The following is a 19,029-nucleotide window of genomic DNA, read 5'->3' as shown; positions in this document are numbered from 1 at the left end:
GTGAGCATACGTGCGTGCGTGCATGTGTGCATGTATGCCTGTGTATGTGTGTGTGTGTGTGTGTCTGTGAGCATACGTGCGTGCGTGCATGTGTGCCTGTGTATGTGTGTGTGTATGTGTGTCTGTGTGAGCATACGTGCATGAGTGCATGGATGGGTTTGTGTGTGTCTAAGTCTGTGTGTGTATGTGTGTGTGTGTGTGTGTCTGTGAGCATACGTGCGTGCGTGCATGTGTGCCTGTGTATGTGTGTGTGTATGTGTGTCTGTGTATGTATGTGTATACATGTGTGTGTGTGTATGGTATACGTGTGTGTGTGTGTGTGTGTGTGTGTGTGTGTGTGTATATATGTGTGTATGTACTGTGTGTGTGTATGTATATATGTGTGTGTGTATGTGTGTGTATGTGTATATATGTGTGTGTGTGTGTATGTGTATACGTGTGTGTGTGTGTGTATACGTGTGTGTCTGTGTATACGTGTGTGTGTGTGTATGTGTGTGTGTGTGTGTGTGTATGGTATACGTGTGTGTGTGTGTGTGTGTGTGTGTGTGTGTGTGTGTGTTGTGTGTGTGTGTGTGTGTGTGTGTGTGTGTGTGTGTGTTGTGTGTGTGTGTGTGTGTGTGTGTGTGTGTGTGTGTGTGTGTGGTCCTGGTGCAGGTGCTCCTGGGCTGGGTGATGAATGCCTGGCCCCTGTAATCAGGGTGTGTATCTGCTTCTGTCCTCAGCGCTTATCAGCCTGGTCTGGCCTCCCTGTGCTGCAGCTGAGAGTGCTGCCTGGGCTGGGCTGGGCTGGCCTGTGTTTATTCAGCTTGAAGTGTGTTTTTTCCATCTCTTCTCACCCCTGCACTGTCCTTATATCTCATGCTAAATCCATCCACCCTCCTCCAATCAGATTCTCTGGACCCTCCAGCAGGGGGCTGAGATCCGTATTCAATCCCAGGAGGGGCAGCCAATCTGCGGCTCAAAGGGCGTGGTCACCTGTCCAAACATGTCCAATAGGAACACACTTGCCCAGGCACATCCAATAGGAACACACTTGTCCAAGCATGTCCAATAGGAACACACCTGCCCAGGCACATCCAATAGTTATCTGTGATTAGTGCATTTTAGTCTGAGAAGTGATCTGTTATTAGTCCATTTGAGTATGAGAAGTGATCTGTGATTAGTGCATTTGAGTCTGAGTAGTGATTTGTGATTAGTGCATTTGAGTCTGAGTAGTGATCTGTGATTAGTGCATTTGAGTCTGAGAGGTGATCTGTGATTAGTGCATTTGAGTCTGAGTAGTGATCTGTGATTAGTGCATTTGAGTCTGAGGGGTGATCTGTGATTAGTGCATTTGAGTCTGAGTAGTGATCGGTGATTAGTGCATTTGAGTCTGAGGGGTGATCTGTGATTAGTGTACTTGAGTCTGAGTGGTGATCTGTGATTAGTGTGTGTGTTCAGTCTGAGTAGTGATCTGTGATTAGTGTGTGTGTTCAGTCTGAGTAGTGATCTGAGATTAGTGTGTGTGTTGAGTCTGAGTGGTGATCTGTGATTAGTGTGTGTGTTGAGTCAGAGTAGTGATCTGTGAGTAGTGCCTGTGTTGAGTCAGGGCGCAGTCTGCTTCGTCATTGGGGATTATATATATATATATATATATATATATTTGTAAAAGGATAGACTCACAGGCATATGTACATATTTTTATTATGAAGATGTAGTGGATTACCATGGAGACACAGTTAAATGAGGAAAGTGGCAGATTGCGCTTGCAGAGACTTCGCCCCCCACCCCCCCCCCTCCACATTGGGCAAACAGAAAGACAGTAGCAGCTGACATGGCTAATGTCTGAATGGGAGAACCCAACACACGCTCAGAGACATGGAACAGTTCCCATCTGCAGATCTATAACAACTGTGACAGGGTCTGACTGTCTGTGAGACTGTGTGTGTGTGTGTGCTCGCATGTACGTGTGTGTGTGTGTGTGTGTGTGTGCGTGTGGGTGTGTGTGCTTGTATGTACGTGTGTGTGTGTGTGTGTGTGTGTGCGTGTGTGTGTGCTGTTACTGAGGCAGGAAAGCTCACCTGTTCAGCCACCTGCACAGAGACACCTGCACATTCTTATAGTTTCGCCATTAAAATCTGTCTCTATCAAGTGCCTCTAACACTTACGTATAACGATGTACAATCCCACAGTACTCCCCAGCCCGACTCCTGATCTCCAGTTAATATGGCCTTTCCACTTGTTTTTATTTGGGGTTTGGGCTGAGCGGACTCTGGCCAGGTGAGAGCTCACCTGTGTGGTGCTCAGGTGACACAGAGCTTTGAAAAGGGTGCTCAGGTTTCGGCAGCGGGGGTCTGATCCGAACCTTCGTTCGGTCTTCCTGTCCCGCCACTCCGTGACACCCGTCGCACGCGAGAAGCAGAGAAACCGAGAAGCTACAGAGTTTAGAGAGAGGCGTGCTGGGCGTGGCCTGAGGGGGCGTGGCCTGTGGGGGCGTGGCTCAGACCGCGGTGAGCCTCAGTAGTCAGGGCCCTCCTTCTTCAGGTTCTTGTAGTCGGTGTCGATGGCCACAAACTGGGGACACAGAGACAGAGCGCCATTTGCTTTCCTTCCTTTATTAGTTTGATGGACTGTTTCACACCTTATTGGCTGCACAGTGCTACAGGAGAAAGCCAGCACTGGGGGAAGACAGACGTGCTGTTGACTGACAGTAACAGGTAACCTGTGGGAACTTGGTGTGTCTCTAGAAGCAACCCATTTAGCAGTGTGTGTGTACATAAGTGTGCATGTGTGTGGTAACACACACTCATACCTATGGCCAATTTAGACTCCACAGTTAACCTGACCTTCATATGTCTTTGGACTGTGGGAGGAAACCGGAGTACCCACTAGAGCCCCACACAGACACAGGGAGAACATTCAAACACCACACAGAAAGGCCCAGGCCAGGATTTGAACCACCCCCTTAATTGTTTATTTATGTATTTATTCCATGTTTTATTTTCTTTCTGCTTAGGCTGAGTTGCCTCCTGAGTTCAGCGTTTTTCAGGGTGACTGAGGCTTAAAAGAGCTGCCAAAAAGCCCAGCAGCGAGAGGACACCTTGGTCAATGACTTCTGAAGATTAACCAAATTAATAGAACATCATACATGCAATAGATATAGCTGCTAGTCATACACATAATTCCATCAATTCCAATTAACATTACAGATTTGCATGAAGCTACTCTATAATGGAGAAATGCTTAATAGAGAAAGCCACACCCACCAAAAGTAACCAATCAAAAAGGTCGACTCAACGTCTCAACCTCCGATGGGAAATGACAGCCTATGACATTTCTGTGATGCGATTGGTTGACATTGCTTTCGGCAATGCGATTGGTTGACATTGCTTTCGGCAATGCGATTGGTTGACATTGCTTTCGGCAATGCGATTGGTTGACATTGCTTTCGGCAATGCGATTGGTTGACATTGCTTTCGGCAATGCGATTGGTTCAAGGAAGTTTTGTGAATGAGTTGATGGGAAGCACCACCTATTATATATTTATTGAGGTCATTTATTTATTTAGGCCATGATTTATTAGATAAATTAACGGGCGCCAAGTTTATTGGTAATGGAGGACACTCCCCTTACACTGATTGGTCACAGGATAAACTCACCTTGTACTGATAGGTCACTGGAGATACTCACCTTGTACTGATAGGTCACTGGAGAAACTCACCTTGTACTGATAGGTCGGGCTCAGCTTATTCCAGGGCTCAGGGTTATCATTCTTGTTCCAGCTGAAATTGAGCCGGCCAGAACCAAACAGGCCAGAGAGAGAGAGAGAGAGAGACAGAGAGAGAGAGAGTCAGATGTGCTACTGAGGAATATTCACATATGCAGTATTACATGCACTATTGTTTTATTACTGCTGTGTGTTTGTGTGCTATGCTTGGGCAAAATAAATTATGGGCATGTCAGTTGTCATCTCCTTTTGAATTTTGAGTTTGACAGACACAGAGATAAACAGACAGTGAGAGAGGCAGAGAGAAAAAAACAAGAGACATGCTGTCCCAGACAGAAGGAGAGAAAAGAGATAAACAGAGTGAGAGAGAGCGATAAAGAGCCAGTGAGAGATAAAGAGAGACATAGAAAGAAGGAGAGAAAGAGATAAAGAAAGAGAGAACGAGAGAGAGAAGACAGACATGACAAGAGTCATTATGTCTCCTTGGCAGGCAAATGCCATTGGGAGGCCGAGAGGAGCTTTCACACAGACACAGGGCGGGGAGGTCAGGCGGCACTGGCCCTCGCGCTAGGAGCTAAACAGCTAGCCACTGTGTCTGATCCCGCCCCACCCCAGAGCTGTGTCCCGTCTGATCCCCCCCTACCCCAGAGCTGTGTCCCATCTGATTCCCCCTACCCCAGAGCTGTGTCCCGTCTGATCCCCCCCTACCCCAGAGCTGTGTCCCGACTGTTCCCACCCCCCCCACCCCAGAGCTGTGTCCCATCTGATCCCCCCCCCCCCAGAGCTGTGACCCATCTGATCCCCCCCCCCAACCCAGAGCTGTGTCCTGTCTGATCCCCCCCCACCCCAGAGCTGTGTTGTGACCTCACAGAGGCTGAACAGAGCGTCAGAGCCGTCCCCGGCCACGCCAGCGGATTCCACACCGCACGGCGACTCCGCCAGCAGCGGCTGGTCTGGCCTGGTTTGAGCCGTTAATGGCGGGCAGGTACGCAAGTGGAACTTATTCCAATAAACGTTCCGCTGCAGTTCATAATCTGGCTCCTCCGTAATCAGGAGCAGGGCTCCCGTCCTGCGTACTCTGAGCGAAGCGGGTCTGTCTCTCCCCTTAATGAGCACAGGGCCGCGGGACGCTGCCTGCCGCAGGCGATTGGCAGGGACGCGTAACCACGGCGACAGGCCTTAATCCTGAACTCAGGTGGTTTGGGAAATGTCCCCGTCATTGCTGTGTGAAATTAGACTCCGTGCGTCCTCTGTGCCTGTGATGCGTTGTCCTATTGGAAATGTGTGTGTTCTGGTTTTTTATTGGAAATGTGTGTGTTCTGGTTTTTTATTGGAAATGTGTGTGTTCTGGTTTTTTATTGGTGGAAATGTGTGTGTTCTGGTTTTTTATTAGTGGAAATGTGTGTGTTCTGGTTTTTTATTGGTGGAAATGTGTGTGTTGTGGTTTTTTTTTGGAAATGCGTGTGTTCTGGTTTTTTATTGGAAATGTGTGTGTTCTGGTTTTTTATTGGAAATGTGTGCGTTGTGGTTTTTTATTGGAAATGTGTGTGTTCTGGTTTTTTATTGGAAATGTGTGTGTTCTGGTTTTTTATTGGTGGAAATGTGTGTGTTCTGGTTTTTTATTGGAAATGTGTGTGTTCTGGTTTTATTGAATGTGTGTTGTGAAATGTGTGTGTTCTGGTTTTTTATTGGTGGAAATGTGTGTGTTCTGGTTTTTTATTGGAAATGTGTGTGTTCTGGTTTTTTATTGGAAATGTGTGCGTTCTGGTTTTTTCGGGTCTGGCACTCACCTGACGTACGGACCGCGGGCGAGACGAACCAGGTAGAGGGAGGCTCCGCCCATCCCCAACACGATGAAGAAGAACTGGGGAATGAGCTGGAAGAGAGAGAGAGAGAGAGAGAGAGAGAGAGAGAGAGAGAGAGAGAGAGATTATTTTTATTTTTATGTCCCATTTCTGAGAACATCACACAAAATAGAAATTCATAAACAAATACATAAGCAGTAACTTTCATTCCATTGCAATTTGTCTAAAAGGCACTAAAACAAAAACAAAAAAAAAACAAGACAAAAAAAAACAAAAACCATTTTAAAAGGAACAAATGCAGTCATGATGAAAACAATACAAAACACTAAAACCATCAGAGAGACAGACTACCCGTAAGACAAAGGTAAAATCAATAAATAAAATAAATAAGTAAAAACACAATAAAACCAGAGTAAAAACAAAGCCATTCCAGTTCGAAACTAGTCCTACATATTGTTGTTTAAAAGCATGCACTGTGGCCCCCTTCATCATCCACCACACAAATAGCTTCATTTATGCACCAAATTCTCTGGAAATTACTTACATTGCTATGCAAGCTAAAATACACATACTCTATCCGAAGACGTAAAACCATCCCCCTAAAAACCAGCAGGATCTGTTACCTCCCCTCTTTTATCAGGTTCCTCCTTGTAATCCAAATAGCAAGCTTTGCTCGCCCAAGTAGGAAATTAACCAGGGAGAGTGCAAACTTGTGTTTTGCACTGTGCCCTGGACCCAGAATGAAGACCCCCATGTCAAAATCCACCCGAAGGCTTGCACACAGGTCGCTCAACAAAGAAAACAATGAGGAAGAGAGGGAGAAGAGGGGAGACAGAAAAGAAGGGGAAACAGATTGAAAGCGGTGAAGAGAGAGAAAGTGAAAGGAGGGAGAGCAGAAAGAAAAAAGAATGGAAAGATGGAGGAAAGAAGAAGAGAATCAGAGAAAGGAGGAGGGTGAGAAGAGGGGGGTAGAGACGGAGCGAGTGAGTAAAATGAAAAAAAAGGACAGGGGAAAGAAAGAAGAGATGCGGAAAGCGAAAAGAAGGAGGAGAAATAAAGGCGAGGAGGACCAAAGAAAGAAGAGGGAAACATAACACACTCAGACGCAGGAAATAGTGTCAGGTGTGAGTGTGAGTGTATGTGTGTGTGTGCGACCGTGTGTTGCGTGCATGTGACTGTGTGTGTGTGTGTATGTGCGTGTGTGCGTGTGTGCGTATGTGCGTGTGTGTGCGACTGTGAGTGTGAGTGTGAGTGTGAGTGTGTGAGTGTATGTGCGTGTGTGCGTGTGTGTGCGACTGTGTGTTGCGTGCGTGTGACTGTGTGTGTGTGACTATGTGTTGCATGCATGTGACTGTGTGTGACTGTGTGTGAGCATATACACGTATGAGCATGCATGTGTGCGTATGTGCATGTGATTGTGTATGAGTGTGTGCACTGTGCGTGCATGAGTGAGTGCGTGTGCGTACATGCGTGCGTGTGTGTGCGTGCACGTACGTGTGTGTGTGATAACTCCTACCCCAGTAGAAGTGAATCAAAGCTCAAAGCCGCTGTGTGGGTGTCCAGCAGGGATTGTAAACAGGCCCTTCTGATAATTAGATTATCTGATTACTATTATTAAGTTTCTCAGGTACTGTCTGTGTGCATAAGGCTCGGTCCTGTTTAACCTGGTCCTGTGCTCTCTTTAACCATCACTGCACAAAACTGACCTGCTGATGTAACAACTCATCCTGCCAGGGAGAAAAGTTTTAAATCTTTGCTTTTAAAAGTTCTATTTTAGCGTGTAAATTGCATTGTACGTGTACCCTCTACACCAGAAGAAGGGAAGAACGGGGAGCAGCCCGCGTGCTGTGGAACGCAGCTGTCGAATATGAGGTTCGACGACGTGCAAGACGTGCGGGACGTGCTGGACGTGCGACTGGCGTTCGGGTTGAAACATACGGTGGAATTTCTACGAACGGCGGAAAAATGCGGTTTTATCTAATATTTAAGGAGTTACGTGTTTAAGCAAAGAGAAGTTTTTAGGAAATCGGGGGGGGGGGGGGGGCGGTCATAAAAACACCTCAAAAACTAAGCATCAAAGTGGCAGTTATTTTCTTTTAAACGATGAGTTAGCGTTTCTCTGTTCGCGTGACGAACGATTTCATTCTGCCTACTGTCCGTAATTTCGCTTCTAGGGCAAAAATATTGCGATATGTCAGTGGTTTTTCATTTAAATGGTGCTTGAGTATCGCGAGAAACTACCAGACAAGTACCCTTCAAGTAATTTCAGTATGTCGTATTGATTAATGGTGAGTAGACTACGGCAGAAAATGTAATGACCACTTGAATTAAGAGTGATTTACATGCCTCTTAATTTAATAGCACTCTTACATAAATCTGGGTTTAAACGGAGCCAAATCCGAGAAGGTCATTTTAACCACAGACAGACGGACCGGCGGTCAAATAAACTTGTGGATAAATTAATCAGCATTTTCGGCATTTTGCAGACGCGTTCATCCAGAGTGACTAACACATATGACCCGGTTACACTGCTGGACATTTACGGAAGCGCATTTTGTCTTTGATAAAGAAATCAGAAAAGCTCTCCCTGTTCTCCTCAATCAGACCTAATTTGTCAGCCATTACGTTCATGTCTACATCCACTTGTGTTTTTAAGAAATTTCCGATGAACTGCAGGGACAGGGGCTGTGCGATAATTTTGCGCAAAAACTTTGTGGTCAGTCCAAATTAAACATTTTCTATTTAAATGCACGTTATATTGGATAATTAACAGGCTGGTCTTCAAACGGTCGACCATGCAAACCAATCTTTAAACGGTCTTTAAACTGCGTCTGTGCGCTAACACCAGTTGTTTAAAAACTGTTCTGAAATCTGTGGCCTTTTCGAATGACTGAATTTAGATTAGATTAGATTAGTCACTGGTGTACGAAGTGAGTTCTACACCTGACGAAGCCCAGGCGTTTGTTGTAGGCTATGAGCCTACAAGGCTATCTGATTGTTACACACGTGTTAACGTTTATTCTTATTAATTTTGTATTAAATCATTAATCACTTTAATGACAACTGAACTCTTTACCGGAGAACATCGTATGGCGAGAGCTGTCCAAATGCTGAAAGGTCGTCTGCGCGCGTGTGTGTGTGTGTCTGTGTGTGTTCACATAAGCGCCCATGCGCGTCTGTGTTGCAGCTAAATATTGTTAACAATTAGTCTAAAAACTTTAACATTGGTTAACACTGATTCCTTGAGTCGACGTTGTCTTATTTAAAAAAAAAAAAAAATTTGGCACCCAACGCGGGGCTGTGTATACACAATTCCCAGCGTAATTTGCAATGTCCAGTTTATATCAATCGCGTTCAGGGGTGAATCCCACTGCAGGGGACACACGGAAGAGCGCAGACCTTTCCGACGTCGCCTAAGTCGCGGCTTGCTCGTTAGCAGCTTTTGACCTCTCTGGGATTCGAGCCAGCTCAAACTGCACGACACATCTGGGCAGCACGCAGCTCTTTACTTCTATTATCGAAGTTTCCGTGACATGTCATTGCCTGTCCGTGATCATAATTCGCATAGGACATGGTCACACGTATACTGTATGTGTGTTTGAAAGCTTATGTACGCGAGGAATTTACCTTTACAGATTGTGCTTTGAATCAATGTAGGGAGTGTAATGTCTGGACATATCCATAGGCTAATCAGTAAGCTGCAAAATTAACGAATGAGCGGCGTTTAATAAATAAAAGTTAGAAGTTTAACGCTGTCAAAAAGTATCCCGATCGCTAATTAGTGAAGGGAGTCTAATTATAAAAAGTAATAGGAGCATTGACGTACAGTACAATACTTTCTGTAATATTCTTAGTAATAGCATAGCTTGGTTCCACTTATAAAACAGGTATTAATTTTAATGTAATTTCCTTGTACAGTAAAAGCTGGTGGTGACAGCTCTAAGCACTGAATGTAATTGCTTAACGTTATGAAGTTAAAACAGTATGTCCACTATATTTTTGTTCTTTTATTTTTGACGTTAATTTAAAAGTGCAAGTTTTCCTATGTTCTCCAGACTACTTGTTGAAAGAGGTAGCCTTGCAAGGATTGTCACATTTTCAAGCTTTCCAACATTTAATCTGTAAAACAAGTGCAGAAAATGCAATGAAAAATGAAATAAACAAATAACTTACTCCAGGGTGTTTCTTTGCCTGCTGAATCATTTTTCCAATCATACTTTCTAAAGACTGTTGTTGGCCTACGTAGAACTAGAACTTGAGATCAATATAAAAAGAATACTAACTAGCCTACAAAGGAGTGCGCGAGCTGTAGATGTGAGGAGAATTATTTTTGCAGAACTCCAGACGTTTGAGTAGTCCAGAGCGAGACCTGTCGCGAGCCGCCCCCGATGGGGGTGGAGACGGTGGGGGCGGGGGGCTGATCTAATCCTCATAATTGGCATATAGCTTCTCCAGAGACAATCAGCGCGTCCTAACGCAAAGTAAACATACTGCTTGCAGTTATTCAGCCAGTATGTAGTCAGTAGTCCATAGTGACTTTAAGAAAAATGGTCATCTGGTAATAGAAAAAACGAATAGAACCATGTTTCTAAAATAAGTGCCGTTGTAATCTTTGGCTAAATGTTTCCTTCCGTCGACAGACGCAGCCTGTGCCTGGCTGTATGTTCTTAGGCGTGGGTTGCGACTCAAATAAATCAAACAAAACAATTCCTTTCGTGTGTTATGTTTGTTTACATTTCCGAATTTTCCGTCGTTTTTTAAAAAGCTGTAGCATGCAAGGCGTCAGTTTGTCCGATGCAAAAGGAGGACACTACTTTTCAGCGCGATCGGGACAAACTGCGCTCAGATGTTGTCTGCAGTCCGGTGGGACCTCGGGGTGAGAGGGTGAACGAGTTGTTTGCTTTTCGGAACAATGTTGCGTCCTTCTCTGACTCCTGAAAACAGTGAAACGTCCAAAGAGCGAGCTGTTCCCACAACTCTCAACTGTCCTCATGTGAGGTCGCTCAGATGTCAAGCCAATTTCCCGGTCCCGTTTGGGATTAGACACGGAAAAGTTTGTTAAAGTTTTAATGATCGAGAAGGTTGATCTGGCTGACTTCCGCCTATTCACATTATTGTGTTTAGCAAAAAAAAAATGCGTAAAATAAACTCAATACTTAAAAAATATACGATATAAACTGTTCCGGATTTTTGTTCAGGAAAGAGCAGGTCGACAGCATAATAAATAATGTACTTTCTGCCTTCAATTTAGGATATGGTTCTGTCCTAGTTTCGCCTTAAGAGAAATCCTGAACGGCACAACTGATTATCGTCATGAAAGAAAGAGCCTGAAGAAGCTTAGCTTCCCCGGGAGTTGAATCATTTTATTTCTTTTACATCTATTTAAATATTTAAACTTTGAGGTCAAGTCAGAAATCGATCCGCATTTACGTTGACCAGCTATGGAATATAAGTGGGTGGGGGTTGTGTTTAGAGGTTTGGCCAAAATTTGGTTCTGGGCCACCAGGTTTTCATTCCAAACACTACTGCAAGCAGTGAATAGCACTGAGCTATTAAATTGTCATGGTTGAATGACATGGTTTGAATGCCTATTATGGGATGCTGTGCCTTTTATTATGGTTACATTATGTCGGAAATAGCCATGGATAATTTTATCAACTTGTTCAGTTTCCTCCTAATTGCAGAAGATGTGGACTCCTGGTCACTGAAATGAAAACATTTTTGGGGCCGGTGCATATGCAGGTTTTCACTGGGACCAGTTACACCGGAATGTACATTTGCGCTGGTTCCACAGCAGATTAGACGCAGCAACAGCCTTCTGGTGCCATTCCTGGACTCATCACGAAATGTAGTTAAAATGACAACCATCCGTGCTGCAGCTCTTACTATCTGCAATCAGAACTTTAAGGAAAGGGTCAGAGACCGAGGACCTCTTGGGAATGAAAGGGTTGCACAGGCCGTCCAGCGCTGGAGCCTTTAAAAAGGAAAAATAGTTCCCTCTCGTGTTAGAGTTTCATGTGCGTTCGTTAAGCGCTTCTGGGAATATGGTGTTTAGATTTGTGATCCAGTGTTTTTCTGCCCTATGTCTGTCCTCTGGTGTCCTGTTAGTGTTTGTTTGCAGGCCCCATATTTCCCTGTCCCTGGTGAAGGAATTGAGCCACCAGGTGTGTGTCTGTGTCCCTATGTTTTTTTATGTTATATATGTGTTGTGCTAATCTAGTCCTAATCATAATCCCTGTCTCTCCTACATATTTTATGTCGCAGTCACAGTGTTTGCACTTTATAAAATGGACACAGTTCTCTGTGTTGACTGTAAGTGTTTAATTATGTATGTTGTGTTTGTAGTGTTCTTCCTGTCTGTTGTGTCCTGTTTGTAAATTACCAGGCCTTGTGTGTGTACAGTGTTGATTTCCGGTAATTTACTATTTTCACTTTAAGGGTTTAGGGTGTGGGGGTGAGGAAAGAGTTGTGGTTAAGGGTTTAGGGTGAGGGGTGAGGGTGGTTAGGGTTTAGGGTACGGGATGGGTTAGGGTTAACGGTTTAGGGTTTAGGGTGCAGGGTTCGGAGTGAGGGTGGGTTAGGGTTAAGGGTTTAGGGTTTAGGGTGCAGGGTGAGGAAAGGGTTAGGGTTTAGGGTTTAGGGTTTAGGGTGCAGGGTGAGGAAAGGGTTAGGGTTTAGGGTGCAGGGTGAAGGGTGAGGGTAGGTTAGGGTTTTAGTAAGTTGTGTACTGCCCTTTGACCTGAACTAATGACATCTTTCACCTGAGCCGCCAGAAGCCTAGAGAACCAATCAGAACCAATCAGAACCAATCCGCCTCCTCGTCCGCCCTGGATCTAAACTACGAATATGGACTTTGCTGGCTGTTCATTGATTTTCTTTATAAACGAACAAAGTCGATGGAGAATATATCAGGCCGGGCTTGATTGTAGACTAGACTGCAGCACGTCTACGCCAGTGAGTAACAGTCTCACTCAGTGCTCTGAAACAAGCTAAGCTCACTCTAGCGTACCGGAGAGGATGTTGCATATCGGTTTCCATGGCAACTCGGAGGAAATAGGAGGCGACTCTTCGTTACACTCTGCCCGATAAGAAGGAACGTTCCCTTTCAGGTGGAACCGAACACACCTGACATGTCAGGAATTTTCTGAGGTACATTTCTGAGGTCAGGGCAGATGAATATGTTTGCATGTGCATTTGCATCTTACCCCCTGGGGTCTGGAGGCGGGGCTTCTGAAGCATCTGTCCTCACCTGGTGGTATGCGGTGGTGTGCCCAGGTGCTCTGTGGAAAAAGGCAGGTGTTATTTTGTGGGGCCCAGAAAATACAGCAGTCTGGACGGAGGTGAGAGAACATGAACAATAGCCTGTGTGTCGCCTGCAGAACTTTCACACCTCTCACTGATCAGGGATCCGATTCAAACACCTCGCATTCCCTGCTGATTCAGCTGAGACGTTTCTCTCGCTGTTACTCTCAAACGCTTACCTCTCTCTGGCCTGACGTGCAAGGGGGAGAAATACAATGACCCTGATGGATGCCTAATCAGCGCTACTGTTTGTGCATTGATTGCTACACTGCAAAAACCAAAAGATAAGACTGTCTTAACAAGTGTTCTGGTCTTGTAATGACACTTAATCAAGTCTTATTTTTATGGCTTTTTTGTCATGTACAAAATATTAGCTTGTTTTCTAAGCTACGTGTTGCTTGACAAGTGAAATTGTCTCACCCCGTTCAGTATATCTTGAAATGAGTCAAGCCGTGTCACCTCATTGGCAAACTTCTTGTCTTATGTAGCCAAACAGTAAAATAAACAAAAATTTAGTCTAAATATAAGACTAAAAGACTCGTTAAGATAGATGCATTTTTTTGCTTTTGCAGTGTACTCCTGGTTTCACCACATGTCCATTCATAACTCATGTTCACCTTAAATGAGATCCATTCTGTGCGGATAATAACTCTGGGGCTATTCTGAGGGACTGAACCCAGCCGACCGTGTTTTCTCCTGATGGGCTGGCACACTGAGCTGGCCAGAGGAGGGTGGGCACACCGGGCTGGCCAGAGGAGGGTGGGCACACTGAGCTGGCCAGAGGAGGGTGGGCACACTGGGCTGGCCAGAGGAGGGTGGGCACACTGAGCTGGCCAGAGGAGGGTGGGCACACTGAGCTGGCCAGAGGAGGGTGGGCACACTGAGCTGGCCAGAGGAGGGTGGGCACACTGGGCTGGCCAGAGGAGGATGGGCACACTGAGCCTGGTCCCTCCTGGGTTTCCTCTGGAATGCCACCCTGGGAGTTTGCCCATGCCTGTGTTGCCTCTGGCTCGCTCTCTGGGGCTTAGGCCAGGGTAAACTTTAAAGAGCATCGTGAGAAGTTCTTTGTGAAAATACACTGTGTAAATAAAGTTGTGTGCGATTGGAGCAGGTCGAGGGTCCGGTACAGGGGAACGACGGTCCTGTCCGATGCAGGAGGCTGGAGTGATGAGTAATGGCGAGTGGGCGGAGTCTGGAGGCTCTGATTAATTAATGATCAATAAGGGGGCGTGTCCAATTAATGAGGGGTGTTCTTCACAGAACAGAGTGATGTGATTGGCTCAAGCTGTTGTGGGGATCAAGGAGCCAGGAGAAAGGTGTTTTGCAGGTGCACCCAGAAGCACAAAGGCTCTGCCGTGCGACTGAGTAAACAGGAGAACACAGGGAGGGGGTTCCAGGCCCTGGCTGCCCCCCGTCCCTAATGAAACAGCCTCGCTCATCGCCTCCCCGAAATGGAAAGATCCGGAGGAGGAGATATTAAAGGCACACAGCTGTGCCGTATTTCTCCCATCTTCAGTTTTAATGTGTTTTTACACTCCTCAGGGTTATGAGGGTGGTGGGGGGGGGGGGGGCAGTGGTGTTCTGTGATTGTGAGTCAGGGGTGCAGGTGACCAAGCACCCAGCCCCCCCCCACCCCCCCCGAACCTCATCCTCTCTCCCCATTAGAGTGATTGGGAGCATTTGTCAGCGAGACAGCGGCTCTCGAATATGCCTTTTTATTATTGTTGTGATAGAATGGCCTGCAGGGAAGGCTGCTAGTGTGACGGGGAAATTAAAAATGGATCGGTTCCTCTCCGTCCTCCTATCGATTGCAGGGCAGACAGAGGCTGGGGGAGGGCCTCTCTTTCTCAGGCAGAGCCGTAGATGAGTTGTGTTCGGTTTAATGGAGGTTACCGCCATTCTGCTGCCCCCATGCACTCAGAAAGCACACATCACTTTCAGCCAATCACGTAGCCTCGCCATCACTTTCAGCCAATCACGTAGCCTCGCCATCACTTTCAGCCAATCACGTAGCCTCGCCATCACTTTCAGCCAATCACGTAGCCTCGCCATCACTTTCAGCCAATCACGTAGCCTCGCCATCACTTTCAACCAATCACGTAGCCTCGCCATCACTTTCAGCCAATCACGTAGCCTCGCCATCACTTTCAACCAATCACGTAGCCTCGCCATCACTTTCAGCCAATCACATAGCCTCGCCATCACTTTCAGCCAATCACGTAGCCTCGCCATCACTTTCAGCCAATCACATAGCCTCGCCATCACTTTCAACCAATCATGTTCCTTCTTCATCATTTTCAGCCAATCACATTCCTTCTTCATCAAAAAGTCCCCCACCCCAACACCCCTCCCAACTAGGCAAGATTTAAAAGTCAGTGCCCACTGTTCATTTAGGGGAAGGTTGTGCATTGTTATACAGTAACTTTTGGATCCAATATATGTGCAAGCACGAGACATTTGATTGCCATTTGGATCATGCACTGTAATATGGGTAACATACTTTAGTGCATAGCAAGCTGTTAGGAACATTCAGTTAAAATGTATTCTGCACACATGGGCATGTGATCCAACACTGAAAGGAAGCAATTGAACACATCTGCCAAATCAGAAAATCAGAAGCACTGGTGATGCAAACAATATACCAATGCAATTTGTCCCAAACGTCATATATCATATTATTGCATATTAGCATAATAATTATTTAATTTTACTAGGCAAACACATTGTTTTTGGTGTTAAAATTTTTTGAAGAGCATGGATTGATTAACAAATAATTAAAATGTTTTGTTGGGGGGCACTAAGTTTCAAGGGGGGGGGGCAGACTCTCAAGGACAGCACTGCAAATGGTGGCAGTTTGTGCACTGATTTCAGTTAGGGGGGGGGGGGGTTGGGGGGGGTTGATAAATGGATCCATTAAGGAGTAATTTTTAAACGAGAAGGAAAAGTAACAAGCGAGCGCATTAGAGACTAACACACAATCAGCAGCGGTGAGGACTCGCAGGGAAATTGTGGGGGGGGGTGGGGGTGGGGGGGGATGGGCGGGCGGCCAGCTCAGCGGCTCAGCGGGGTGGGGGGGGATGGGCGGGCGGTTAGGAGGCGGGTGGCCAGCTCAGCGGCTCAGCTCCCGCCATTAGTCTTCATTTCGGCTCTGACGCCTCACAGAGCCCGAATGGCGGACCCCGAACACAAACGCATCGAGCCGTCCCGCACCCCGTGCCCTGCTAATGGAGAGAAAGCGTCTGCCCGTTTGAGTTTGGGCCGGCCCCCGGGACTGGGGCCAGACAGGAGGCCAGCTGGGATTTGGTGCCATCCTCTCTCAGATTTACTCGGACAGCGCCCCCTGCTGCAGTGGAGTGCAATGGCACATAGGAGGATGTCACACATTGATGACATAAACATGATGGATCCACATGACCTTTCAACCTGATGAAGACCACCTCACTTCTACCTGCCTCCGGCTAACTGTCGCTAATAGCGAGAAATCTTTCTCAGATCCCTGCTCGATGTTTCTGTAAGCGGCTCATTCCAGCAGCGCCAGGTTGCACAGAGCTGCTCGCCGCTCTGCTCCCGAGCGCTCGCTCCTGTATGTGTCGCTCGCTGGTTCGTGTCGCTCGCTGGTTCGTGTCGCTCGCTGGTTCGTGCCGCTCGCTCCTGTATGTGTCGCTCGCTGGTTCGTGTCACTCGCTGGTTCGTGCCGCTCGCTGGTTTGTGCCGCTCGCTGGTTTGTGCCGCTCGCTGGTTTGTGCCGCTCGCTGGTTCGTATCGCTCGCTGGTTCGTGTCGCTCGCTGGTTTTTGTCGCTCGCTGGTTCGTGTCGCTCCTGTATGTGTCGCTCGCTGGTTCGTGCCGCTCGCTGGTTCGTATCGCTCGCTGGTTTGTGTCGCTCGCTGGTTCGTGCCGCTCGCTGGTTTGTGTCGCTCGCTGGTTCGTGCCGCTCGCTGGTTTGTGTCGCTCGCTGGTTCGTGCCGCTCGCTGGTTCGTGTCGCTCGCTGGTTCGTGTCGCTCGCTGGTTCGGAGAACACAGGGAGGGGGTTCCAGGCCCTGGCTGCCCCCCGTCCCTAATGAAACAGCCTCGCTCATCGCCTCCCCGAAATGGAAAGATCCGGAGGAGGAGATATTAAAGGCACACAGCTGTGCCGTATTTCTCCCATCTTCAGTTTTAATGTGTTTTTACACTCCTCAGGGTTATGAGGGTGGGGGGGGGGGGCAGTGGTGTTCTGTGATTGTGAGTCAGGGGTGCAGGTGACCAAGCACCCAGCCCCCCCCCACCCCCCCCGAACCTCATCCTCTCTCCCCATTAGAGTGATTGGGAGCATTTGTCAGCGGGACAGCGACTCTCGAATATGCCTTTTTATTATTGTTGTGATAGAATGGCCTGCAGGGAAGGCTGCTAGTGTGACGGGGAAATTAAAAATGGATCGGCTCCTCTCCCGTCCGCCTATTGATTGCAGGACAGACAGAGGCTGGAGGAGGGCCTCTCTTTCTCAGGCAGAGCCGTAGATGAGTTGTGTTCGGTTTAATGGAGGTTACCGCCATTCTGCTGCCCCCATGCACTCAGAAAGCACACATCACTTTCAGCCAATCACGTAGCCTCGCCATCACTTTCAGCCAATCACGTAGCCTCGCCATCACTTTCAGCCAATCACGTAGCCTCGCCATCACTTTCAGCCAATCACGTAGCCTCGCCATCACTTTCAGCCAATCACGTAGCCTCGCCATCACTTTCAACCAATCACGTAGCCTCGCCATCACTTTCAGCCAATCACGTAGCCTCGCCATCACTTTCAACCAATCACGTAGCCTCGCCATCACTTTCAGCCAATCACATAGCCTCGCCATCACTTTCAGCCAATCACGTAGCCTCGCCATCACTTTCAGCCAATCACATAGCCTCGCCATCACTTTCAACCAATCATGTTCCTTCTTCATCATTTTCAGCCAATCACATTCCTTCTTCATCAAAAAGTCCCCCCACCCCAACACCCCTCCCAACTAGGCAAGATTTAAAAGTCAGTGCCCACTGTTCATTTAGGGGAAGGTTGTGCATTGTTATACAGTAACTTTTGGATCCAATATATGTGCAAGCACGAGACATTTGATTGCCATTTGGATCATGCACTGTAATATGGGTAACATACTTTAGTGCATAGCAAGCTGTTAGGAACATTCAGTTAAAATGTATTCTGCACACATGGGCATGTGATCCAACACTGAAAGGAAGCAATTGAACACATCTGCCAAATCAGAAAATCAGAAGCACTGGTGATGCAAACATTATACCAATGCAATTTGTCCCAAACGTCATATATCATATTATTGCATATTAGCATAATAATTATTTAATTTTACAAGGCAAACACATTGTTTTTGGTGTTAAAATTTTTTGAAGAGCATGGATTGATTAACAAATTATTAAAATGTTTTGTTGGGGGGCACTAAGTTTCAAGGGGGGGGGGCAGACTCTCAAGGACAGCACTGCAAATGGTGGCAGTTTGTGCACTGATTTCAGTTAGGGGGGGTGGGGGGGTTGGGGGGGTTGATAAATGGATCCATTAAGGAGTAATTTTTAAACGAGAAGGAAAAGTAACAAGCGAGCGCATTAGAGACTAACACACAATCAGCAGCGGTGAGGACTCGCAGGGAAATTGTGGGGGGGGGGGGGTGGGGGTGGGGGGGGATGGGCGGGCGGCCAGCTCAGCGGCTCAGCGAGGTGGGGGGGATGGGCGGGCGGTTAGGAGGCGGGTGGCCAGCTCAGCGGCTCAGCTCCCGCCATTAGTCTTCATTTCGGCTCTGACGCCTCACAGAGCCCGAATGGCGGACCCCGAACACAAACGCATCGAGCCGTCCCGCACCCCGTGCCCTGCTAATGGAGAGAAAGCGTCTGCCCGTTTGAGTTTGGGCCGGCCCCCGGGACTGGGGCCAGACAGGAGGCCAGCTGGGATTTGGTGCCATCCTCTCTCAGATTTACTCGGACAGCGCCCCCTGCTGCAGTGGAGTGCAATGGCACATAGGAGGATGTCACACATTGATGACATAAACATGATGGATCCACATGACCTTTCAACCTGATGAAGACCACCTCACTTCTACCTGCCTCCGGCTAACTGTCGCTAATAGCGAGAAATCTTTCTCAGATCCCTGCTCGATGTTTCTGTAAGCGGCTCATTCCAGCAGCGCCAGGTTGCACAGAGCTGCTCGCCGCTCTGCTCCCGAGCGC

At 47.3% G+C, this 19,029-nt stretch overlaps 1 protein-coding gene across 1 annotated transcript; it reads right to left on the bottom strand.

Moving 5' to 3' along the window:
- Positions 1-1,665: 1,665 nt before the first annotated feature.
- Positions 1,666-9,870, bottom strand: LOC135235170 (NADH dehydrogenase [ubiquinone] 1 alpha subcomplex subunit 4-like 2). Its single transcript, XM_064300414.1, has 4 exons — positions 9,685-9,870; positions 5,497-5,582; positions 3,701-3,761; positions 1,666-2,553 (listed from the first exon to the last, which is right to left on the bottom strand). The coding sequence occupies exons 1-4, from the start codon at positions 9,724-9,726 to the stop codon at positions 2,497-2,499; spliced, it is 246 nt and encodes an 81-aa protein (XP_064156484.1). The 5' UTR covers positions 9,727-9,870; the 3' UTR covers positions 1,666-2,496.
- Between the last annotated feature and the right edge of the window lie 9,159 nt (positions 9,871-19,029).

Source organism: Anguilla rostrata, chromosome 11, assembly GCF_018555375.3.
Source record: "Anguilla rostrata isolate EN2019 chromosome 11, ASM1855537v3, whole genome shotgun sequence".
NCBI lineage: Eukaryota > Metazoa > Chordata > Actinopteri > Anguilliformes > Anguillidae > Anguilla > Anguilla rostrata.
This window is presented reverse-complemented; position numbering and strand designations above follow the sequence as displayed.

Coding starts and splice junctions, on each gene's coding strand:
- LOC135235170 (XM_064300414.1), bottom strand. CDS start 9,726: ATGATTGGAAAAATGATTCAGCAGGCAAAGAAACACCCTGGA. Junction 3,762..5,496: donor GCCCGCGGTCCGTACGTCAG/GTGAGTGCCAGA, acceptor GCTCAATTTCAG/CTGGAACAAGAATGATAACC. Junction 2,554..3,700: donor GCCCGACCTATCAGTACAAG/GTGAGTTTCTCC, acceptor CTGTGTCCCCAG/TTTGTGGCCATCGACACCGA.